The sequence below is a fragment of the Caloenas nicobarica genome, chromosome 4, assembly GCF_036013445.1.
Source record: "Caloenas nicobarica isolate bCalNic1 chromosome 4, bCalNic1.hap1, whole genome shotgun sequence".
Lineage (NCBI taxonomy): Eukaryota > Metazoa > Chordata > Aves > Columbiformes > Columbidae > Caloenas > Caloenas nicobarica.
In genome coordinates this window covers 13241066-13267639 of record NC_088248.1, presented here as the reverse complement: position 1 = coordinate 13267639, position 26574 = coordinate 13241066, and the positions used below count along the sequence as shown (strand labels likewise).

At 40.6% G+C, this 26574-nt stretch overlaps 1 protein-coding gene across 1 annotated transcript in view; it reads right to left on the bottom strand.

Annotated features, from left to right (window-relative positions):
- Nucleotides 1-26574, bottom strand: part of AFG2A (AFG2 AAA ATPase homolog A) — a 200819-nt gene that overhangs the window by 174175 nt on the left and 70 nt on the right. Inside the window, 9 exon segments of the mRNA XM_065634960.1 lie at nucleotides 13928-14183; nucleotides 15442-15565; nucleotides 16413-16469; nucleotides 17110-17239; nucleotides 19484-20119; nucleotides 21277-21335; nucleotides 24412-24569; nucleotides 25796-25920; nucleotides 26420-26573. Of these exon segments, the coding sequence (XP_065491032.1) occupies nucleotides 13928-14183; nucleotides 15442-15565; nucleotides 16413-16469; nucleotides 17110-17239; nucleotides 19484-20119; nucleotides 21277-21335; nucleotides 24412-24569; nucleotides 25796-25920; nucleotides 26420-26573 (1699 nt within the window).

Here is a 26574-nt window from a genome sequence, read left to right as displayed (position 1 = left end):
AGCACCATGGTTTTCCCACTGTATAATTATGTATTTTAAGGTCTAACATAATTTGGAGTTCTATTGCTTCTATTTCCAATCCTGTTGCGTGAATCTAAACTGTTAAACGTGTGATTTGGTATATTATTACATAATGGGTATAATCTTACACACGGGTATACACATACCTGCACACAGGCAGGTATGTAGTACGACCTGTCATGTGTTACCAAAACAATATGAGCGAGTTAGTATGACATCACTTCATCTTGCATGACCATTAAAAGGCAAACATTTGTTAAATCTTTTCTATATTTAACTAAACAAAACATCAATTAGTGCTACATGAAAGCACAATAAAAGGGATAAGACATTTCTGAAAATAGCCATGGTTTTAACCTTCAGTGGATTATTGGTTTTTTTCCTACAGAGTCACTGGTACATGCAGACATGAGAAGTTTTTGACAATGACAGGAATTCTGTATTTCCTACAATATGTACAACGTGTGAAGAGATATAATATCTCCCTTGTGAAGCTGTACAGCTGGTGTCTTTCCATAAACTGCCAATTATGGCAGAGTCTGAGCACCTGCATTCAATACCCAGGCTCTTAATACAATAATGAAAAAAAAGTTTGTAATTCGGGTTTCCCCTTGTGCAGAACATCCAGAACTAATAAGATGTATAAATGAAAGCATTCCATGAGGCCGAGGAGAAAAATTAAAATCTGGTCACCAGAGGACAAGTATAAAACATAACTGACCCAGACATTTTAACAACCCAGACAATTTTCATGTTCTTCCTCCCCCTTTCTTCCTTCCTCTGAAACAGTTCATTTTAAGCAAACAAAAAGCTTCAACAAGACAACACAGATTCATCCCCCAGATTTAAAATTTACATCCAAGCAAATAACAAACTTGACATCTTATTTTAGTGTCATTGCAGCTAACACTTTTGAGTGGTGGGAGCAGGTATTTGGGTTGAGTCCTACATTTTCTTTTTGGTGAAGTCAATTCACATGGGACTCTCACTTGGGAAAAAAAAAAAAAAAGATTAATAAATAATATAACACGAAATTAAGTCATGGAGAAAGTAAGTAACTGATAGAGATCTCTGCTCCTCATTTCTGTAAATATCTACTCCATCAGGTACTGGCTTAGCCCAGTGGCCATTTCATGGATTTTAATCATGGTTATCTTCCCTTCGTGACATAAGGAATTCTTAAAACCAAACAAGTTTATTTTAAAAATTGAGAGAGAACAGCACATAAAAATGCCCAAGTAGAGCACTGCCCTTAAGGATCATTATTGCCTGTGCTACTAGGAGTATGAGTGAAATTTCAGTCCTCAGCAGTGGGTTTGAAATGCAACAGCCTTGAACCAGAACAGGAATAAAGAGGTCACAGCTTTCCAAACAAAGCCTGAATTCATTTCAGCATGTGCACGCACACGCCACTGCATAGGTCAGCACTTAATTGAAACAATGTTTTACATTAAAACAATAATAAAAAACAGATTGAAAAAAGAAAGCATGATTCTTCCTGTTTCCTCCTGTTATCATAATCATTCTTTCCTGCACTTCAGATTGACCTCTAAGCAGAGCTGGTGTGGAGAGGGGGACTCTATTAACAGGAGGAGGATACAGCCAGTGGCTTACAGGAGACAGAAAAGTGCATCCTTGTCTGGAGACACTGAGAGATGAATTTAATGTAAGGAAACGCAGGATAGGGTGCAAAACATGCTGCTAGAAGCGACGCAGCACCAAAGGAGGTGGAACACTACAGCAAAACCAAATTTATCGCTACAGAAGTTGTAAGGCAGACAAACTGAGGATGCAGCCATAGTACCTCAGAAAACACCAGGCATCTCAGCTTAGCCCTTGGGTATCTTTAGCATGGGGATGTTTTGGTTTGAGCACACATCATTGCTGTAAACCCGACTCAGCACAGCATTGCCTTCAGCTTTGCTTGCTCCTTTTCAAATGCTACTTCATTCTTAAGGATTAACGAATGTCAATAGCCTTTCGGCAGCGACTGAGGAGGCTCAGAAGTGGGCGAGTACGTTTGCCCGGTTTTATTCCAGTCCAAGTCCTGTGTGACAGGAGGAAGGTCACTGAGGCAGTTACCCATTCCCAGTAAAGGGTACAGGACTGGTCCCCAGGACCACCCTTTGCAGAGCAGAAACTTAACCTGGAAGTTAATGCAGAAGGCAGAATTTGCAGTAGTGAACAACACCGATTCTCAGTGGAGTATAAATGGAAAACCCCAGTTAAAAAAACAATAATAAAGTGAAACAAGCATAAGTCATGCATGATTACAAACAATGGAAAATAAACAATTTGTTCCAGTCCAACAACTGTGTGCTCTACCTCACCAACTCATCCTGTCTGTCTAGAACAGAGGAAACTAAGGGGACAGAGGTGGGGGGAGGAAAAAAGAAAAAACCACCACCAAACAGCAGAACACCCTGTCCTGGTACAGATGATTCTTCTTTGGTACCGGGCTATGCATGAGGTCAATAGCACTGTTTCCCTTTAAGATTGTCTTGCTCATAGCTTGGCTAAGTGTTGGCACATTAGATCATAATCACAAATGTCTGAGCCTAAAAAGAGCCCCTATGACACTGCTATATTTATCAGAGTCTGTGTATGATTATACACTACTGTAAATAACAGAAAGCATCCACTCAAAACCATGAACATATACACTTTAGTTTTCAAAAACAGAATATACACAACACTTGGGGAAATGAATGGAACAAAACAAAATTATTAATCATGCATCTTTCACTGCCCATCGGCTATTTCTTCCACAAATACATCTTGTCTGGACTTCCACTGCCAGAATCTTAATACCAGAATTGTAAGTCGCTTCAAAGAAATTGTAATCATCTTGTAAGATTGTTTACAAAAGGAAATGTTTCTTCTTTGCCTGCTCGTCTGGCATTTCTCTCTGCAATTATTCTAGCCAAACCCAGAAGACACATACCATTTCTCCCTGTGATAGCTATCAGATCCAACATGATACTCTCCTGTGTGACTGGAAGTGGAACACTTAACAGCGTACGGAAAGATTTCAGTTTCCTAATGGCACTGGATGGGGTGCCTTCCTCTACTTCTAGATCTTTACATACTAAACTTCAAAATTTAACAGGTTTATGCATAGAAAAAGTAATTCATATAACTTGAAACCAATTCTGAACTTTAGAAACCATAAGAGGAGCATACGTGACTTCTCAGGCAATGGATACAAAAGTTATTCCAGTGTTTAATATTTTCGAGATAAGGAGCTCTTCTGCTTTATATTTGACAATTTCTAACCAGCATGGCTTTCTGCACTCATTCATGACAGCAATCCCAAAATTATACTAGGAAATGTTTTATAGAACGTCAAGTTTCATACACTACAACTCGCATGTATTCTTGAACATATCATAGCCTCATAAACAAAGGGCATTTACATTAGCACTTCATTACATCAGGATATTGGATTGTCAGATCCAAGACAAAAATAGAGAAAATGTGTATGTATGTTCTTTGCAGTTATGCATGAATATAGAGTAACACAGACAAAGCCTGTTTGCCTAGCAGATGGAAACCTCACCGTCAGCTGGTAAGGACCACTGATCCGCAGAGAATGTCCCGTCAGACACATCCTCATCTGTTCAGTCCAATCTTTCACCCTGCGCAGACCCAGCAAACCAGCTCCTGCCCATCAAGGTGAGATAGCGCCAGGCAATAACAGAGCAGCTGGCACAAGCACTGAGAGACAGCAGGGACGTGTCAAGGCAAAGGCTCTTTTTCCCTTTACTCCCCAGGTAAAACAATAGAACAACAGCACCAGGCAAGCACCTGCTATCTGTGGACCACCACCAAGATTTCCTCTGACCCAGAGGCAGGAACCGCCCTTGACAACGGCTGAAAATTCAGACGTATTCTTCCATTTGCATCCTAGGAAACTTCTACAGTTTGGAGGGAGGTTTTGGTTTGTTTGATTTTGGTTTGTCTTCCCTTCCCCAAAGTAAGTAAGTATGGAATCAAACACACCAACAAATCTACAAAGGAATAAAAAACCCACCCATGGATCAGACTTTTATAAATATATATATTTTAACCTTATTTCTTTTTCATTTAACCAATACATGAAATGCATGCTGATTTAGAAAAAAATTCAGGAAGCAGAAAGCCTTGCTTTTGAAACTATGTTCTGCAATCTGTCTCTAGCTGCCAGTGCTATATGGGAAAATCCCCGAAGAACTTTCATATGCTGTTTGCACAGGAAAGATAATGCCCTTAAATCCCATGTAACCATAACACTGCAAATTCGCTCAGCTAACCTGAGCACTAATCTTCTGTAGGGATTACATACGCGATTTATAGCCTTTTGTGAAGAGCTCCGGCATTTGCTGGAACATGTCTATGGAGCTGACTAGAAGTTGCTGAGAGGTACGACAGGGGAGGGAAAGGACGGAAGGAAGGAGGAACTGTATTTTCAAAACTTCTTTCATACAGGAAACAGTTTATTCACAGATCAGGTATGCACACATCATTTATCCTAAGACAATGACAACAAGAGGGAAATAAGGAATACCAGACTGCCCGTGTTTCTCGCCCGCTCTCGTATGGAGACGTACCCAAGCTAAGGCGAGTCATACGTGCCCCAAAGAAAAACAAGAACTGCCAGGCTACCAGAATAGCAAAGGCAGAAAGGCAAGAAGCAACAGTTAGTGGCTAAATGCTGGCCTAATTGTAATTAGGAATGTTGTCAAGTCAGACTATAGCTAAAAGTTAAAGCCAGGAGACCTATAAAAACTCTGCCTGAAAATATTTAAGCTCTATCCCCCAGTAGTAGCTATTCAGTCTACATACAAATGCCTACAGTTACCTGATTTTACTCCCGCAGAACTAACACAGACATACAAATTAAGTTACATTTCTTAAGTTACATCTTTTATGATCCTTTAGCAGCTAAGCAAAAGAACTGCTTTCAGATCCTAAATTTGCCAATATATATTCCCAGAAAATTATTTGCCTGGAGTATGACAGGGAGTCAGAAAACATCAAAATCTTCTCCTATAGTACCACTTCTACACAAATAGCTTAGCTGAAGTATAGTTGTGCTTTTTTTCCAGAATAAACTAGTATCGGCTATGGAAAACATCCTTTTTTACCCAGATACTGAGAAAACTTGCAACTTTGCAACCTGAAGATGAACATCTACTCTAAGCGGGTTAGTTCAGCTCTAGTTCTGAAGTCAGCAGAGCAAGATGGAGTGAGATGAATCGGAACACGGTCAGTCCCTCCCTACATACTACGAGAGGAACAAAACTCCTACAGATTTTTAGTACAAGCAAAACTGCACCTCAAATGCATTTGAAACTGAGTCTATTACCATTGCTGCTCAAGTTACATTTGAAACCAGACTCAGCACAAAAGCAAAACGGAAAAAATAAAAAGCATAATAATTGCTTCAGAGAGATGATGCTGTACTTGAGCTCTAGATGTTCCCATATTTTGGTCACTTGAGGAATGTATGAGCAAAACAATCAATTAAACAATTTTTGAAGAAAACTAGGGAGAGAAACGTTAGTCAAAATTAAAGATATTTTAATCTAGAAAAAAACACGTCAAATTAAATGCTACCTACAAAAACACAAAGTGGCATAAATGAGTATCAGATACTTCATAAAAACACAAAACAGAAGGAAATGAAAAACAATTACCTTTCCAAAATTAAATATATATATATATATAAATAAATAAAACTTTCAAGTCAACACAGGGAAACAAGCAGCTCAGACCATTGTAGAAAAACAAACAAACCTATAGGATAACTTAGGAGATAGTGGACTGCAGAGTATCTTCCAAAGTCAGTTTAGTCTTGGTCAAATCATTTTCATCCGTTCAAAGCTTCTACACATAGAGCTGAGGACGTCCCCTGTTTCTAGAGGACCCCAAGTGCCCAGCACACCGCTCCCGCCCAACTCGGCACCCCAAGAGCCTGCAGCCCCCCAGGGACACCAAACCTGACACACGTCACTCATGTCACACGACTTGGAGCTGGGTTACCGACACGGCTTTGATTCCAGGTCTAGAAATTAAACAGGGACCACGCAGAACTGTCTGTTCCCGCCAAAGCTCAGCCAGCGACCCAAGCCTAAGACATATATTCTGTTCTTAAGCGAAAATGACATAACACTAAATTTTCAGGAACGGCAAGCTGAGGAATGATGTTCCGGCTGCCACTCACAGCCAGCAGCCTGCACAGGTAGGGCTGCGCTGGTGTCCTGCACCCCTCACCCCACAAACCACACAGCTCCTTTTGGGGCTGAACCTCCAACCCATTCAAACGCACAAGTCCCTATACACGTTGCCACACATGAATAATATCATTCCTTCTGTATCACTCAAGCTGCAGAAGCAAGAACATGGTCTCCATCTGCCAGGGAGGTTAATTTAGAATACTGTCGATAGTTACTGATCAGCTCTTCAGAATATATCCATTCTTTCCTGCTTATATAAATACCGGCAGACAGAATGGGATGTGCTCTAAACAGACTATTAAGTACTCAACCCACAACTGTGTATATGAAGTCAGCAATCCCATCATCCAATTAACTGCAAGCCAGTTTCAGATAAACACATACTTAAAATTAATTATGATGAAAACCAAAAGTTCATGTGCCCTGACTGCAGTAAGTGCAATGTTTTCCATATACAACCAAAAATCAAGTACCATTATCAAACAAGAAAAAAGCCAAAGATCATATATAAGAAAAAATAACCACAAAAAGCAACATATTGCGCCCCAGCGTATCTTCGGAGAGGCAAACAGCAAGACTTTTTCTCTCTGGGTACAAAGACAATCACACTAAGGAAACATCTGTGCACTCAGCAGAGACACAGGGGAAAAAATAGTCAGAAATTTTGCAATCACATCAGAACAATGCCGAACCAAAGTAAAAGGGTGAGAATCTAACCCTATGTAGCTAAAATAACACAATTTTTGTGGAATCTTGGGAAAGTAATTGAACTAATTTACACATCTAATACAGCAATTCTAAAATCAATTCCGACTTTGTCTTTGTCCCGCAAGATTTTGGGGAAGGGGGATGAATCCTAAGAAAGAGGGCAAGGGATCCCACAGACAAGAACAAGGTCAAGCGCTCCACCCAGTCTCAGGCACGTTCCTTCAAGCTGCTCAGTGGCATCCAGATGTAGCCAGTTGTGCACAAAAGCCACCGTTCTGAGTTGGTGCTCCAGGAAACAATCCAACACCACATGTTATAGTCCGAGGCCAAAAAAGCCACATTGCTTCATTATGTGTGCGTGCAAGAAAGGACACATCTGTTTATAACCTGTTAAGACGCCAAACTATGTCAATTGCTTTGGTTTAAAAACAGCTTCAAAATTACGGAACACAGTACAAACTTAAAACTCACAAATGCTGAAGATTTTCTTGGTCTTCTTGTTCTGTAAATTAGCATGATGGAACACGGTATCAGAAAATTCAAATGTTCCAGTCCATATATTAATTTGTAGCTTTACTTCTAGATCATGTCTGGACTTCCCAGGGCATTTTAAAATCCAGTGTTATGCCACTTCTGAAAAAAAATCTAAATTTCATAAGAATAATTTTTTTGGTATTGACCATCTGACCATATATGTTATTGATACATTAAAAAAAAAAACCTGCATGACCTTTTTATAAAAAGGCAAGCCTTTCCCTCCCATGGGAACCAGTATTCAGTTAGGTAATGCAGTACCAGACCGTTTGCAACAGCATCGTTTCAGTCTTTTTCTGTGCTACGAAAAATAAAAAAACCAACACCACAGACATGGTATTTTCAGTCACTTTCCAGCAGGGAATACAATAACTACAGTACGTCAATCAGTGCTTTCCTTTTAAAATCTGCAACTGCAATCAGTTAATTTGAAAACCAACCAGAAAAACACCCTGCAAAATAAACAATCCCATTGCCTTGGTCAAAATCTACACTTTCAATAAGTGTCTCAGCCCATATTACTACATTTAGGATCATAATCCAAGAAAAATATTTACATTTATTGCACACCCCCACCAGAACTCAGGTCCAGATTGTTTTGGGAAAGGTTCAGACTGAAGCACGAACTTTGTGGCTTACAGAAAGGACAGATATTCCTGGTGCCCTAACACTAGGCTGTTTCATCCAGACTGTGACTGAGCTGAAATGATGAGCTCAAATTTGAGATACAAGGCTGAGAAGCCGCATATTGAACGTGGTGTTTATCTAATTAAAAGACCAGTTAGAGGCTGGTCCTCAGGGTGCGCAGAGACTCACTGTTAATCACATTAGCCCAAACAGCTCACATTTCCTGCAGGTGGCCAGGCGACCAAAACTGCAGAAGCTGGGGAAAAAAACCAGATCTAACAAAGAGACATTCCTGGGTTTCAGGGGAATTTACTTCCCTATCAATTACAGGAAAAACCAAAAAACTGAGGAGCCAGCCCTTCAATTGCCTAATTTTTTTCTTTTTCTTTTTTTTTTTTTTCTTAATATAATGCCAGTGTATTGCAGAGACTCCTTTTGGGGCCATAAAAGATACAGGAGGAAGTTTCTCAGCTCCAGCAAAAGCCAAGTACAGTATCCCCCTAAATAACTTATAGCTTTACAGATCTAATATCTCCATATAGTATATATTCAGAGCTATCAATTTAATAGCATAAAGACTCTTCGCCCTAGCTGCATTATTCATCAGAACACAGGGATAATAAGAGGGCCAAATGAATACCATAGACTATAAGATCTCTAGACAACAGGACTCTTAAAATTATGAACATAAGACAACAGACCACATCATATGTCTATGCGAGTAGCTTCACCGATTCAACAGAGTAACACTGATTCATACTGGTCAAAGACGCAGCTGAAGCTCTATTTCCATCACATTTTTTGGAACAGATGGCTTAAGCCAGTGAGCCATTATAATCCTAAAGGCTAAGCAAGGTGATAGCTTTAACTGTATTACAATCAGACAATTTGAAAAACTGTCACAAAATGAAGTGACTAGTGCTTCTTTCACACGAGTCTCAAAGTTTCAGTGGTTTCAATACGACATCCTTACTGGAACCAAATAGATGTTATTGCAAGAGAGACCACTATTTAAACAAAGACATTTATTCTTCCTCTCCTCATGATGCTATCTTATCATAGTCCAAGTGTTTTGTATCAGCACACTGAAATTATGTGTAATGAACAAGGATGTTCAAGATAAATTCTAAGAGTTACAAAGCAAATACTTCCTTTCTCTGTAAACAATATGACTGAACCCACTTCTTGAAGAAATCAAGCTATATTTATATTCACCCTGTTGAAATGCTACAGGCAGCCATAGAAGGGCAAGTTTATAATAAATTGCTATATTTGGAAACCTTTGTTGCTAAGCATCTTCTAACATTCAGTACAGTTTATACCATTCATGTCCCTGCTACATAATTAACATTTCATATGTTTCTCCAAAAAAGTGCAGTGCTTATCTTTGTTGTTAAATTAAAACCATTATAATTTTTAAGGGAATTAATAAAAGACTGTGTGGCCAATTAATTAAAGCAGAAACAACAAGATGTTAGGGGTATACAAACACTGACATTATATGCAAGGATATGGCAGAGTCAGTCTTCTAAACACTACCTCTACTTGAGATAAAACAACTCAGAATGCAGCTGTTCACACTACAAGGTAGTCTACTAAATAATTTAGGACACAGTAGACCTCTCCTAGTCTTAATGACTTTCTCAGCCGCACACATAACTATTCTGTGCATGTGAATCCCTCAGAGGGTACTTGAGTCCCCAAGAGCCTCCCACGAGGAGCCCAATGCAAGCTGATGTCCATGGGATGTGGTCCAGTGCCCACCAAGGTACTCGCAGGTTTCCTTACTATGCCGTTAACCTATATGAAAGGTTACAAGAGCAAGCAACACGCAACTAATTGGGGAAGTTACAAATACACTAGCGGCAGTAGAGGATCACAGCAAAACCCAGTTTCTCCAACGTAGTCATTACAGAAAATGTAACCTCGAACACAGGTTAAGTGTATTTATTCTGAAAAGTACTGCATGTAATCTAGCGATGCTTGCCACATTAGAAATACCAGCCTTACTTTTAATTTTGCTGGACTGATCATAAGCAATCTCTTAGTTATCTGTAAAACAGAAAACGATATCTTGCTTAACATGCGAGATAGGGATACAAGTACTTTGCGCAACAATTGAGGCTGAGATAGACACACAGACACCTGACAGCTGCCACTGTTGGCAACTCTTCCAACAGTAACTGTGAGCTTCACGATACCTAGCATTTTTCCTATAAACGGTCACATAATTTTGTAGTTTTGTTTTATGAAAAGCCAGAACTGCATCTTTAGTAAATAAGGTATTGAAAGAAAAATCCACTAATATTTTTAAAATTCAGCAGATCGAATAAAAACGCCCTTAACTGATGATTATGCCTACCTATAAAAAATTTTTCGCGGGTGTTTGGTCATAATACCCCGTTTGGAAAAGTCCAGAGCACTCTGCAGAGATTCTGCAGGTGTCTTGTCCACCTTTCCTCTCCTTGTCCATCCTGGTGCACACAACACTGCAGTTCTGTACACACCACATAAACAGACGCCTAAAAACATTCAATGCAAGCTGAGCATTAAAGGCTCCTAAAACTTCTTAGTGACTTCCATGAAAACACACAAAGTTGCTGAACAGAACAGAAAACTTGCCTCTCTGACCCCAGGAGAACCACTAAGCCATTCTTGCACTAGAGAACAAACAAGTTCTGCCAAGAAAACAGTTGGAATATGTTTAACTCTCCAATAGCTATTTACTTTTCATTAACACAAGTTCTTCAGAGTTATATAGAATAAAAACATCAAAGCTTTTATAATAAAATATTTGCCCATCATAGCCCTACAATTACTACATATACCGTGCTACACTAATTACTACACCGTGGTTTATATAACCAGTATATACACAATATTATACATGTGCTAAAAAAACAGAGTTGAAGTATAAAGATAAGGAAGGATAAGTCTTTTGGAACTTATCTAAACTTGGTATGAAGAGTATAAACATATTTAGCTTGTAAACTTCCAGGCTTTCGAGCCACAAATGAAGTACCTAAAGCTACAAATGGGGTAACCAGGACTCAGTCTCCCAAAGACCACTACTGCAGTACAACTGGCAAGTGACAATAATCTTGTACTAAAAACTGGACACGTATTGCTGAGTTCAGAATTCTTGCTTCTAAATTAGTTTCCATGTTGTACCTGTATTTACACACACATCATGTATGAAAATGACACAAGTAACCTTAAAATTTGTGAAAGAACTCAACTCCAATATTGCCTGAATATTGGGCATTTCGGTTGTTTAGAAATGCACACCAGTAGTCTCAATTATACGTCTGTATCAGGTTCTATGCTGTAATAAATACAAATTATTATGTTCAATTCTGAGCCCTACATTACCAAAAGGTTATTGACAAACTGGAGGGAGTTAAGAGAAAAATCAACATAACTTCTCAGAAGGCAGGAAGGACTTATTTATGAGGAAAGATTAAAAGAGCTAAATATTTATCATTTGGCTCAGTAATGAATGAGGAGGTAGGGGACATGAGAACAGCCTAGAGATATCTGAAGGGTGTAAACACTAAGGAGGGAGAGTGAACGTGTTCTACAAGGATGTAAATAGAATGAATGGCATAAAACTAAACAAAGAAAACTTAGGCTGAATATCAGAGAGCATTCCTGGACAGCAAGCTATCTTGGCCCACGGCACAGTTTCTTAAGTGAAGCAATACAAGCCCCTTGCTTGAAACAACAAACAAGACTAGACAAAACACTGGAAAATTTGCCATATGGAATAACCCCACTCTGCTGAGGAGAAATATAAAAGCTAGTCTCTTCTAAGTTTAACTTCGGTGAAAGCAGTAATATTTTACAAGGTGTTGAAAACTTAATCTAAAAAATAGATATCAAGAGCTTAATCAGAAAAAAGACGACTCCAGCTAAGAACGTTCCTTAACCACGAGCAACTTAAATTCATTTTAAGTAATACTTTGACTGACTCATGCTTCTTCAACTCTTTGAAAAGGGAAAATACGTGTGGACTGCAAAGAGTTAATGACGCTGGACTGTATTTTCCCCAGCAGAGGTCACTACAAGTTAACAAATAACGTGGAAACAGAACAGCATGGAATCGGACTTCAGGAAAGAAGATCCATAGAGAAGAGACACCCTCCTTCCCTCCTTTCCAGCACAGGGTTTGGGTGCAAAGTTCCCAGATGACAGCATGTCCTGCAATCAGTAGCAGGTAGATGCCAGAAGTTTTGGATCTACATAGTACGTAATGTTCAATTTACACAATGTCCAGAATTTATTTTCTAAAAGGCCCTCATGAAGTGGGTAAATATTGCCTGTGTACAGCTGGATAATGAAGTGCCCAGGATTGATGTGCGCATCACAAGGCTGGGTCATGTTTGGAACTGAAACCACAACACACTTCACCAAAAGTTTTAGATTACATTAGTTAAGTATTTACTATGTGAGGACTGTGACACAGGCAGACTGACAGGCTTCCAGAAACAGAGAGGAAGGAAAATAAAAAGGAAGTTTATCTTTGTTGTTGTTGTTTGTACATATATTTCAAAGAATGTTTGCTAACTTAAAACAGAGCTTAAAAGATGACCAAAGCCAACAGAAGAACACTATAAAAAGAATACTCCATGTCCACACACAAGAGCACTATAAAAAGAATAGTCCACATCCATACATATTTTTTCTTCATGATCCATACTGAAGTCCACAAATGCACATTTGAGAACTCTCTCTTAAAAATTTTGGCAACTGGCAGGTAAAATCCTTGCTGTTCCAGGTGCCATCACCCCTAATAAAACTTCTGTCATCTTAATAGCTAATTCTGATGCAAGAATTAACTGCACCATGCCACTGCCAGAGGAAGCTGTCCCAGTGCCAAAGGAAATAACAGTAACCAGCGCATACAGCAAACATATATTTGCCAACTACAGGGGAGCAAATATGCATAAGCAGAGCTGAAGAGTCATATTTTGACTAGACTGTTTTAAAAGGCTGCTCGTGGGGCACATTTAACGTCCAACACTTAAACCACGTAGACGCATTCTAGCAAAATGTACGAATTGATAGAGCATACTTTTAATATTTCATCCAATGAAAACAGAAGTGAACTCATGTTTAAGTATTCCCTGGAATGTACTGAACCCTGGCTGCACGATATGTGGATAATTCTTGAGGGCTTTGCCTGTACGGGCGGCCAAAGGACACTTTCCAGCCCCCAGCCCAGGGTGAGCTGCTCTCCAGCCTCTCCCAGCCCCGCCGCACAACCCGACCCCGGTGCCTGCAGCCCCACAGCCCCACCGCAAGCTCCGCGTCCGTGGGTAAATGAAACACAGGCACAAAATAAGGAAGGGAGCCACTGTAAACACCACTCAGGCCAACTGTCTCGACGTCCTGGGAACCAGGACCCGCAGGACGAGATGTCTAGCCTGAGTGACTTGGGATTATTGTATGGAAAGAGTAGGCTGTAGAGGCTAGAGCAGAAAAACTCTTAGAGATATGCCAGTTAACTCATTAAACCACTGGTAAACTGAGGGACAGCTAGATATCTAGTATATTAGAAATGGCACAGGGATTCCCCACTGTTATTAATCTTAACGTTTGTTTTTAAAAATCGATTAATACTCAAAAGCTTTTTCTGGTCTGCTCAGGAACGGATCGGTGTTTCTCACATTCCATGCTTGGTTATGGTTTTTTTGACATAAAAATTAGTTAACTCTCATCATTTTAAAAGCTATTAGTACAGACTATGGATTTTTAAGTTTTTTAAACAAAATAAGGAGACTAAAGTAAGATCATAAATAAGCTATGCAAACCCTTACCTGCTTCCTTGCACAAGGCTGCCAAGTCTGCACCCACGTAACCATGTGCGCTATCAGCCAGTTGCACCAGCTGTGCTGCTGTGAGCGAATGGGGAACTTTCTTCAGAAGCTTTTGGAGTATGTCCAGACGGTCCTGGGCATTAGGAATCCCAATTTCTATCTCTTTATCAAAACGCCCGGGTCTGCGCAGCGCTGCATCCAGTGCGTGAGGACGATTAGTGGCTCCAAGGACCAAGAGCTGCCCTTCACTGCCCTCCTGAACACATCAAACAATGCAAAATATTGATTTTAAAATACAATCAAATGTCACGCAGGTTATAAACGTACTTCTTGCTTACTTTTCACAACTACTACACGTGCTAAAATCCTGATGCTCTGTTTAAAGGAACAAAACAAACTTTTCATAATATATACCAAACATGTGATCCCACCCAACCTATCCCTGCAATTTAGCAATATTATAGGCTGTATGTACATACAGATAATACAAGAGAAACTGCACTCCAAATTCCCTCATCCCAGTGTCTCCCACTCTAACCCCCAAGAACCTGATTTCCTATCTCAGGAAAGTAAGCTAAAAGGTAGTGCTGGCACAAAAACAAAAAAAAGTATCAACGGATCTTGAATAAACAAGGTTGGGAAACAAATCATTTAAGGTACCAAAAACTGCAGAGACGGGACGTTATAAAGCTTCCTACAGGTTCAGTAGGAAAAGTAAGGTCATTAATCCTGACCAATTTCCTGATGCTCTGCTTTTTCACTTTTAGAGTGAGGCAAAATCAGTTCAGAGGTCTCTTGTAGTGCCATTCTCTTGTTAAGAATGAAGCACTTTCTCCAAGAAGAATGTCCATCAGAAAATATGTTCTGCCTGTGAACAACTCCAGAGTGTGCAGCTCAAAGTATTATGCAGGAAAATAATGAGAAACTTGCAGATTACATAAACAGCAGAGACTGATTTTCATATTGTGGGCAGAGTTCTGTCATCTTTTCTGCTAATAATCAGAAAACAACAGATGGAAGATTGGCAAGCTTTATGGACTTAATCTATAATGTACTTAATTAAATTTACTGTTTCTTCAGTAGGCTTTTGTTTATATACTAAATATTACTATAGCAATCTTGAAATAGCCATTGTTGCCTTTAATAATGCATCCTACATACCATCAGAAGTATTTTGACAACTTTGATTTCAGAGCAATTAAAAATACCTGGGCTGTCACTAAAATTTCAGTTTTATCTCCAAAACTACAAGAGTGGAGAAAGGCAAAGGAAAGACAGTGAATGGAAGAAAACTTACTTTCTTTTAATTTTACAGTTATCAGAAGACATTTCCCTCCTATGTCTTTTGCTTAGCACCCAGTAAAGCATTAGATTACTATATAAAGTGTCACATAAGCCTATTTTCTTTTCCCCCTGTACGATACATCTAAATTGGCTGCATTATAGAAGAAAAATTATGTTGTTCAGCTAGTCCTCATACACATTAATTAATTAACACATGGCAGCCTACTTACTGAGCCAATGCCATCCATCAATGTCAGCAATGAAGCAACAACTCTCTTTTCAACTTCATTCTGAGCCCCTTCTCTCTTTGGACAGAGTGCATCCAACTCATCTATAAATATAATGGAGGGGCGACTGGGGGAAAAGAAAGCGGGGGGGAAGAAATGTTAAGGTGCTCAGAAAGATTTAAAATGGCAAGGCAAGGAAGTGCAAAGCTGTTTACAGAAAACATCCAGCTCCTATGAAAACTAGCAAGCATCTTTTAGGCAACTGAAGGTTTCAGCCTTGAATATGGTGTTACTAAAAGAGATAACTAAAATGACTAACGTATTAGACAACTAATACCTTTAAGGTGACCTACCAACCTACTTTTCTATGACTCTCTCCTGAAGACCCAACATTAAATATTCCGACTTCACGAGTAAAAAAAAGAGCGTTTTATTTGCCACCTCTACAAATAAAGGACATGTTAGTCCTTTGCTGATGTATTATGAACAACCACCACCTGGAAGTCTGAGGTCTGCCTTAACCAGGTCTCACAAATGTGGGCAGAATGCCACGCTGATCCAGAGGCAACCTACTACCAACACTAGCTCATTTTGAGCTGGCTTCCATGTCTCAGCACAATACTACTTTGCTCTCCAAAGATAAAACTAGACAGAAAAATCTGGATCCAGGTGAAACTGTGGCTCACGCTTCCATCTGCTGACATAAGTGTACAGTACGCTAACGATACAGACCGAGCGATTTGGCACCATCTTAAAAAGAGTAGTGTCCAAAAGCATTTAATAGGCATACTAGAATTTCACTGCTTTCCTTCTAGCTAAGCTCTATATAAACAAATTTATTTCCTTTTAAAAACCACTGCAGGAAAAAATTACAATTCAAAGATTCTTGCAAATGTTTTTCCTTAAAGAACATTAGCACCAGAACCAATACCGCAAGTAAGTGAGCACGAATAAAATTATCCAAAAGAACATACCGCAGTGAGGCTTCAGCAAATATCTGACGTAATCTTGATTCAGACTCCCCATAAAACCTATAATAATTAAAATATTTTAATAAAAAACATTTTTGGGGCTTTTCTGGGCAACTTGGAAAATTACTGGTCATGCATTCCAAAAAGTCATAGCCAACCCTTTCAAAGTCCCAAATTACAGGCAAATCTACAATAATCTTTATTTCCACAAGAACAAGACATTTAAGTAAAACGAGGCACTTGCAAAGACATAACCATCTTGTAACTAGAAAAAAGGTTAAAAGGAAATGCTTCTCATCTCTGTTAGAAACAATTTTATCTGTATTTTTAAAGAACAAAAACGTAGTTCCCTGAAGACGTTAATCTGTGCAGTCATCTTTTAATTTCAAATATGCTTTAACAGGTCACTCTTCTTGTTGCAGAACTAACACACAATTAGCAGATGCAGTTTTAGTCCCCTTTTTAATTTAGTCCATGCCTTGCACAAATTTCTTGGCCAAATCCAATAAGCCTCTTTTATGACAAGACGCAACATAAGCCCTACTTGAGAGAACCCTTTCCCATCTGTTTTTGACTCTTGGGCAGACAGCCCATAGCCAGTTCTACAGGGAGGATGAAGGATACCCAGTGGACAGATGCCAGTACAGATTTGGGGCTAACATCTTTACAGAATTAGTGAAAATAAATTGGGTAGACTTACTTGCTTATTATTTCAGGACCGTTGATAACGGTAACGTGAGCACCAACCTCACTTGCAATGGCTTTGGCAATCATAGTCTTCCCAGTCCCTGGAGGGCCGTACAGCAGCACGCCTCTGGGAGGAGGGATCCCTTTAAACAAGCACATGCACACAAACAGAGGAGAAAGTTAGTTGTGATAAATAACGCCAGACTGAACAACCTCCACTTGCACATTTCTCTGCTCCAGTTATTACTGGTCATAACTTGGCCTCAGCAGTAACTTCTTTAATCAGTATGTCATTTTGATAAAATTGTATGCTTTCAGAGGGAAGAGAACTCTCATATGGCATCCATGTTTTTTGAAGTCCAAATGATTCTGTTCACATTCTTATATTTTTCAGTAGTTTAACATTATCATGCTCCCTATGCTTTCTGGTGTGTTTGTTTGGTTGGTTTTTTCCAAAACGTTACTGGACTGAGTACCTAAGGTCCATGAATGTACTTTATTAAGTTATTCACAATTCTTAGTGAGTCATTATTACAAATTCCCAATATCAGAAAACCACATCTCTTCAACACTCCAAATAATTTCAGAAATACTACAAGGCTTGTTTTAAGAACACTTACAAAAAGATGAAAAATTCACATCAAAATGATGAATTTGCCTCTTTAATGGCAAATGTTGAGAGCTGAAACAGACAGAACTATTCAGGCACAAAACATAAGGGACACTAGAACAAGGTACTATTGTGTAGAGTTAAAACTGGACTGAAGCTACAGGTAACTGCATGAAGTAATATTATGATCCCAGGTGAATAACCAAAAAATAAAAGTTTCAGAGCAGCAAAGCCAAATTAAATGGGCATAAAGTAAAAAGTGAAAAATTAGAAAGCAAAAAAGAACAGACAAGCATTTGACAACGGATTGACCCAGGCACAAAGGCATTGCCGAAACGCAACCAAGAAACATCAGTTGGGTACTGCAACAGCACACAGGGAATGATGCACGAAGGGCAGGTTGCCACATTCCCGTGGCGACAGAATAATAGAGCTGGAGTAGACAGAAAGCCTGACTCTCAGGAACTAATATACTCAAAATGAAAAAATATTACCTGCTAAATGACAGAGGATAGAAATAGTGTCTTTACAGACAGGTTACTTCACAACAGCCCATTAAAACGTGCTGCTCCCTCGTGTGGTCTCTCTGGTACCAGCAAGAAAAGGAGCTGCTGCACCAGAGGTCTCAGCTCAACCCACAGCCTCACTCCCCACCAGCGGACAAGGACTCTCAGCGTTTGGATGGTTACTAAAGGTTTGTAACTGGTGAGGAAATATCATAATCTCTCATGTAATCAGTATAACAAAGAATCTGATCAGGTACTTTTGGGACTAATGCTGAAGCAACCTTTCGGCTAGCGCAAAAACGTGCAGTGATGCTGAGGTTGGAGGTGAGCGAATTGAGCTGGACCACATAGGGATGAAAACGCCTCACACCATCCCACGGACGCCTGCCAATTATGCCCAAGCAACACACACTGGGAGAGCCACCTGCATGTCATGGAAATTGTCCCAGCGATCACTGAAATCACCTCTTTTCTAAAGCATATGTGTGGGAAGAGGTAAGGCAGAGAAATAAAAAGCCTCAAAGACATGATATGAAAGAAATATTTATAGGTAAGAGCCCTGTCTCACCGTGATACACACCTAGACAGTACAAAGAGCAGACATGCCTGCTTTATGTACATATCCATTTGCAATAAATGCACAGTACAGAGTTTCATCTTGGTCACGAAGGTCCTCTAAGTTCATATATATGTTAGATACAACTTTATATGTGGCAATGGTAATCATGTTAGTTTTTCCAGCCTGTAATTCCATATTAAACACACTGAGTAGTTTGAGTAAACAGCCCTAAACACTTCCTTAAAATTCTACAGGAACCCTACAACACACAGGGATAAAAACAGCAGAAGAATTTATCTGAACTTTTCTCACTTAAAAAAATATAATTAGTTGACTCTACCAAAAAAAGTTAAAATTTTATGAAGACACAAACATTTGCACCTTTCAAATGCCAGAGTATAGAAACCTTTCCTATTTGCTGTAAGTTCTGTTTATGCATACCCAAATTTTCTTAGAGACACATATTTCTTTCTTACTCAATTATTTTTCACACAAGCTGATCATAACACCTTCACAGTATCCATAGAGCATAATTATAGAACAGTTTGACATTTCTGGACACACAACTACACCAGATTAAAGTTACGCAAAATTCAGTGCATATTCCTGGAAGAATAACTTGTGGGGATTTTTGTTGTTCGTTTTTTAAAAAGCCATGTTAAAGACAAAAAACTAATATCAAATGAAGAAAGCCAACTCTTAAGCATCATACCATAACTCTTGAACAGTTCAGCTTGCTTCATGGGCAGTTCAACAGTTTCTCTAATAGTTCTGAGCTGGCTGCTTAAACCTCCTATCATATCATAGGTGACTCGAGACTCACAATCACCGTCTTCTGCTACGTTGGTCCTTGTTTCAATAAAATTGATTCTAGTTCTTGAAGAAATGAAATAAAACGTGTCTGTACTGCTCATCGCTCCAGTTTTGCCGGCTACTGGGAGGCCCTCACTGTCACCTTTCCCCACCAGCTCCAGGTCATCGGTGAGGTCTGCACCACCTCCCTTGCTGTAGGTTTCATCTCCCTGACCAGAGTCTGGACCACTGGCTGCCACAGCAGAACTGGGTGTAACTGGAGAACCTGGATCCATCGGTTTGCTTGGTGTGCTCGTACATTCAACCTCTGGGCTACCGTCAATGTCCATCTTGCCGAGCTGCAAGGACAAATCTAGCGAACTTGTCTCCAAATCAGATCTTTCAAGGTCTGGCTTGGGCATTTCACCGGGAACAGCACTGCCCTGGGCAGTCAGCTCTGCACCATCTGTTCCTTTCACTTTCATCACCACGATGTTACAAAGTTTGCCATAGAAAGTGAAAGCCAAGAGGTTTCCTGGCAAAACTATTTTCCCATCTATGAGAGAAGATTAAAAAAAAAAAAAAAAAAGACAGATGATGAAATTTCGGTCTACTTTGGCAGCAATAACATTCAGAGATTCTTATAATTCTTTATCAGGAAATCTGAAGAGTGATTATAAATTGACCTAACAAAAAAAAACCCCTAATCTAGGCAATTTCAAGGTAATTTCAGGTAATTCAGATGATCCTTTTGTACACAAGCAGACTGTACTGGACAAATATTTGTCAGTATCATATGTAAACTCTAATACTAAGCTCATCATTAATTTGAGCCTTTTAAATTTCATACAGCATACACAGGGAGATTATGGAATTAGTATTTTAAGGAGTAACAATTGTGTTTGCCATGTTCACAACATTTCATGTTTTGCCCATCTTGAGAGTCTTGGCCTAAAAAAAGGTTTTAACCTCTGTGTTGACAGATTAGGAAATGTGATGTGAATGCACCCTACAGACAGACACAGAAAAAAAAAAAAAACCAACACACACAACAAACAACAGAGACAAAAATGCAAACAAGATTTACTATTTCCAGCCAAACTCATGAATTTGGAACACAGTTCAGGTTTCCTGCTTCTTAGCATAGCGATACTGTTATTAATCCCTAAACCAGAAGATTCCTTTTGAGTAGAACAATTTGTAGTGAGTGCTTCAAGTAGCATCACTTTGAATAACTTACCTTGTTTTTTGCCTTATCTATACATACCTACCATACAATGAACAGCAATTCTGCCTATTTACCACCAACATAAAAAAAGATTCAGAGTATGAGATTTCAGGTTAATAGATATCCCGTGCCTTGTTTTTATTGCTCTCTTTTCTTTACAGTACAACTAAACTCTGAAGGGCATCACAGTATCAGCCAGAGAGCCAGCAACAATTGCTAAACAACCATAACTTGAACCAGCAATATGCATAATGGACAGAAGAAACAGAATCAGGATCAATGCATATTAGATATGTATAGCATGGCAAAATTATTTAGCCCAAAGAAAACAGATTCCTCAAAGAAGTGTGAGCAGAATAACTTCCTCTATTTTGCCATAAGCCCTTGATTAAGAACATAAGAGGAAACTGTTTGCTTTTCTATCCAAAACTTGATGATCTTCTACAAAAATTAAACAGCCAAAAGAAAAGCAACAAAACTTATACCTAGGTTTCTCAGTAGACAGACAGACATTTCCTCGGCATTAATGGTGGCATCTTTGTCCCTGTGGTACAAAAAGAAGAAAAAAAAAAAAACCACATCATAAAATTTTCCAAGCGGTAACCACTTCAAAACCAAAAAAAGAGCCCACACCATTAAGGCATCGGAATGACAAATATCACCTATTTTACAGTATATGATTTAACCCCACAAACAGAAAAGCTGGATGAGCATTTTACAGACTTCAGATTATATAATCTTAATTCTGAAGATATTAGACACATAGGAACAGAAGAAGTGTACGTATTAATTTTGATGTAGTTTTTCCATGTGAAATACTGCAATAAACAATAACATAAATTATATTTATCATTTCTTAAGATTACAAATATGGAATGCATGCTTCTCATCTCAGCAGGCAGAATGCTCATTGCTACATTTACTGAATTGAAAAGATTACAGATAAGGTCTCTTTCAGCCCTGCAAATGCACATATAAACACACATCTTTTATAGATTAAACTGGTGCCTTGAGTGCTTGCAAAACCGTGCATGTCTTAAGCACTGCACATCCACTAGCGAAACAGTACAAGTTTTCCCCACGATGCATTTTCTAGTCTTTCATTTAATCAAGTTTCAGTGATGGAACAGATAAGGCTTGAGCCACCTCCCCAGCAGCCCCAGCCAGGCCCACAGCCTTTTCTCAAACACTGTCTCATCGCTGGGATTTAACACAACGACTGAACACGTGTGCTCTTAGCCCAGAGTGAATGACAGGTAAAAGGTGTCTCACGCGAATGTCTTTCATATTAAAACATTTTACATCACATTTACAACTCGCTGAGAGCACAGACATCATTAATTCTCCCTGCTCCTCAGACACGCTGCGAAGTACAAGGCTATAGCGATCCAATCATTTTTCCGTGACACTTTATCCAGCCAATATTCTTCCTGTTTCAGTTGTGGCTCTACCTTTTGTTAGAGTCCATTAAACCACTTTTTAAAATTCAGGATTTACCCCCCTCAGCCAATCTGTATGAGCTTCATAGATTAGCCCTCCTGTTTTCATAATAAAATAAAGGGGTTTCTACATCTGTTTTGCACATGAATGTCCACGGCATTTGTAAGCACTTTGACCTGTACGATGAAAAGCATTAATTACACTGAGACCTGAACAGCAGCAGCACCAACGGCATTTAAAGCCATTATGGCTGTTGCAAATAAAGGTATGATCAATGGGGGGAGCTCTAAACCTAGAAATAAAAACCCATTTCTCTATTCTACTGATCAAGAAAGCAACTTTGTGTATTGTGCTAAGTTAGAGGAGAGCTCTCAAAAATCATAGCTGCTTCTGACAAGTGAACACACACTCAATTATGTTGCTGGGGTCTCAGGCTGGGGCTGATTTTTTAACTGGAAGAAAAAGCTAAATTATGCATGCAAGCAACACCACAGAGCTATTAATTTGCAGAGAACGAACTACACCTGTAAAGTATCTAGAAAACTAGGCAGTACTGGAATAATGGAATTTCTGTTTATTCTTTTAATAATTTATATTCTTACACGATAGGATGGCACTATGGTTTGTAGTCAATTAGCAGGCTTAAAACAGACCAGTTACTGTTTTCATGTTTTCTCTCCTAGAGTAATCCTAGAAAAACAGTCACTTATATGACTTGGAATCTGGTGGTACATATGTACAACAATCCTAGGAGCCTGACTCTTGAATGGCTGCAATGGAAAACCTCTGACTGCAGAGCAGTTTCCAAAAAAAAATTACAGTAACCATAAAAACCAGAAGCTACAAACAATTCCTCTGACCTCATCCTTAGGTTTATATTTCAGTGAAAGTCACAGCTTTAAAGAAAGAACACATTGCATATTAGCATGGGAAAATATAAATAGATTAGATTTAATTACTTAATGTGGCATTGTTTTTTAACAAAATGAGTGTTTTCAACCACTTCTACAACGAAGAGGTATGTAACAATAATAAAACTTCCTATAGAATTATATTAGCCATAGCAAAAACCTGTAAAGATACCGTTTTTTTTCATTTTCTAGTGAGAAAAGTGGCACAGAGGGCACAGCAAGCTGACACCAGAAGTCAGCATACAATGTTCGGCCAAGTGAACCAGTAAAACTATCATTGAAGCTAAACTGATTATATTACTGACAAAAAGCAAGATTGCCTCACCAATGTTTCTGAGAGCCAGTATGCTGGAAAATAGCATCTCCCCCTTAAAACGGACAGTGACAACGCCACATTGGAAAACAGAGATTTGACAGGGAAATGAATGTAATCTATAGAAATTAAAGTGTTGGGACACTTTCCAAAGTAACTGTAAAATAACTTTATTTAGGAAATAACTATAATCCAGATTCTGCATCAACCCAAATGCTGACTCTGTGGAACATTATGAGAACAACAAATACAGGAACTCATTCATCAGATCGGTAAACTGCTTATTTTTCAAGAGAGCTTTGATTTGCACATTTGCTCCCTTTTGGGTGAATTTCAAGTAAAAAACAAAAACATATCTCAGAATTTCCAATCCCAGAAAATATTCCAGTAAATAATAGGTGGAGCACAAACATAGACATATACAAAGATGAAGGTCTGAAGGAAAGTGGCTAAAAAAAAAAAAAATAATAAATCACTTCACTCTCCGCAAACTGTGAGCCAGTAGTTCTCGTAACCACGACAGGAATTTCAACAAGAGCTTCTCAGATAGCAGTTTGCAGTATATTTCTTAATGACATGAGGAGCAACACAGGTTCCTTCTAACCTGACATCAACTCTATCGGGAGTGATCATCCTCATCCTTTACGAGAATCTGAAAGAATCTCTTAAGGCTAACAGGCTTAGTGGCATTATACTCCCCACAACAGCACCACTTCTCAGTTGAGATTTTTGCACAACAGCTGAGCCACTCTACTGCCCACACAGGAGGCAGCACTCAGCAGCAATCAGCCACCAGTTACTGTCTTAATCCTACAAATACCTGCACATGTTTGACTTTGTGTGGGTACTAATTCAATCAAAGCGAGAGAGAAAAACAGCATCTTCTGAGAGGCACGAGGCTGCAGCACAAAGCAGACACCTCATGGTATGTCACTAGGTTGTAACAAGTTTCATACCTCAACTTTACATCAACCTCCTCTGCCTGGATGACTGCACCGGTCACAGGCTGCACAGTGACAGTGTCGCCTGGATTTACTTTCAGGTTCTTCTGTGTGGTTTCACTCAGCCCAACTTTCCCACCTGGAAAGCCTGTGGTGGGCCAAGCCATACAGACCTAGGCAGAGTTTCAAAGCAAACAAATGTCAGCTGAGGTTTCCCATCCCCCCTCCCCCATTCAGAGTCTTCCAGTTAAAGTAATCCATGTTTTGTTATGAAAAACATGGGCTTGGGGAAAGAAGGATTGGGTGCCACAGAGCAAGATACAAGTAGCCCTGAGTTCCTAAGATAGGATCCAAGACACTTTTCAAGAATGGAGAGGTTACATTTTGCCTACAAAGAAGAAAATTCTACACATTCTGCAGGTAACACAAAAAAATGCTGTGCTGACTAGGAAATCCTATAGAACAACGAAGAAAGAAAAGTAAAGGGCTATACTCTTTCTTTGCAAATAAAATACACGCGTGTGCATATATAATATACAATATATAATACATGTTCACACATGACTTCTAAATTCATTGAAAAAGATCAGCAGCACGGACTTTTTTTCTAGTTCACAGAATCACAGAATGCTAGGGATTGGAAGGGACCTCAAAAGATCATCTAGTCCAATCCCCCTGCCGGAGCAGGAACACCCAGATGAGGTTACACAGGAAGGCGTCCAGGCAGGTTTGAATGTCTCCAGAGAAGGAGACTCCACAACCCCCCTGGGCAGCCTGTTCCAGTGTTCTGGCACCCTCACTGAGAAGAAGTTTCTTCTCAAATTTAAGTGGAACCTCCTGTGTTCCAGTTTGTGCCCATTGCCCTTTGTCCTATCATTGGTTGTCACCAAGAAGAGCCTGGCTCCATCCTCGTGACACTCACCCTTTACATATTTATAAACATTGATGAGGTCACCCCTCAGTCTCCTCTTCTCCAAGCTAAAGAGACCCAGCTCCCTCAGCCTTTCCTCATAAGGGAGATGCTCCACTCCCTTCATCATCTTTGTGGCTCTGTACTGGACTCTCTCCAGCAGTTCCCTGTCCTTCTTGAACTGAGGGGCCCAGAACTGGACACAATATTCCAGATGAGGTCTCACCAGGGCAGAGTAGAGGGGGAGGAGAACCTCTCTCACCCTACTAACCACCCCCCTTCTAATACACCCCAGGTACCATTGGCCTTCTTGGCCACAAGCACACAGCTCTGGCTCATGGTCCGGTTCTGAAAATGAATACATAACTACAGAACAGAAAACGCGGAAAAGCACACTGGCTATCTTTCCCGATGCACACGGCATCTCGGTGCCTGTCGAACCGACCAGGAGCGGCGGGGGAAGCGCGGGGGGGCAGCCCCGGGTCTCACCTCCTGCCGCCCGCCCGCGGCGCCCAGCAGCACCGGGCGGCCGATGCAGGCGCCTGCGGACTTCATGCTGCTCAGCGACAGCTGCGCCAGGGCCCTGCGCAGCATCCTGGGGACCTTGTCATCTCCTAACGGTTTCAGAGGAAAAAAAAAAAAATATATATATATATATAAAAAATAATTTTTTTCCCCACGTGTCAGAGAAGATCGGTGTTTCCCACACTCTCCAGGCAGCACAACCGGCCGGACCCTCCCAGCCCGGCCGCGGGGTCCCCCAGGGCCGGAGCGGGGACCCCCGGGGCCGGAGCGGGGACCCCCGCGGCAGCGGCGCCTCCGCCCGGCGCGGGCCCGGCCCCGGCACACGCTGCTGCCCGCTGGGCGTTCCGCACGGGTCCGGCCAGCGGCGGCACCTCCCGCGGCGGCCGTTACTCTCCCCCACCGCCATAAAGAACGAATTTCGCCGGGTCTCAGCCGGCCTGGCCCTCGTCTCCGTGAGGGGCCGGGGGAGCCCCCCGGCTGTGGCGGCCGCAGGGAGCGGGAGCCCTCCCGCTTCTGCCGGGACTCATTTTTAAACCAGCCGCCCTCTGCCCGGCGTGAGCCGCCGCCCGCGGCCCCGCGCCCCCGTACCCGCTTCCACAGCGTCGGCGACGCCCAGCGCCAGCGGCCCGCCCTCGGCGGGGTGAGCCCGCGGGGAGCCGCCGGGGCCGCCGCCCGGGGCCGCCCGCCCCTTGCTCTTCCTCCTGCAGCCGGCGGACATGCTGCCCCGCGGGCCGCTGCCGAGC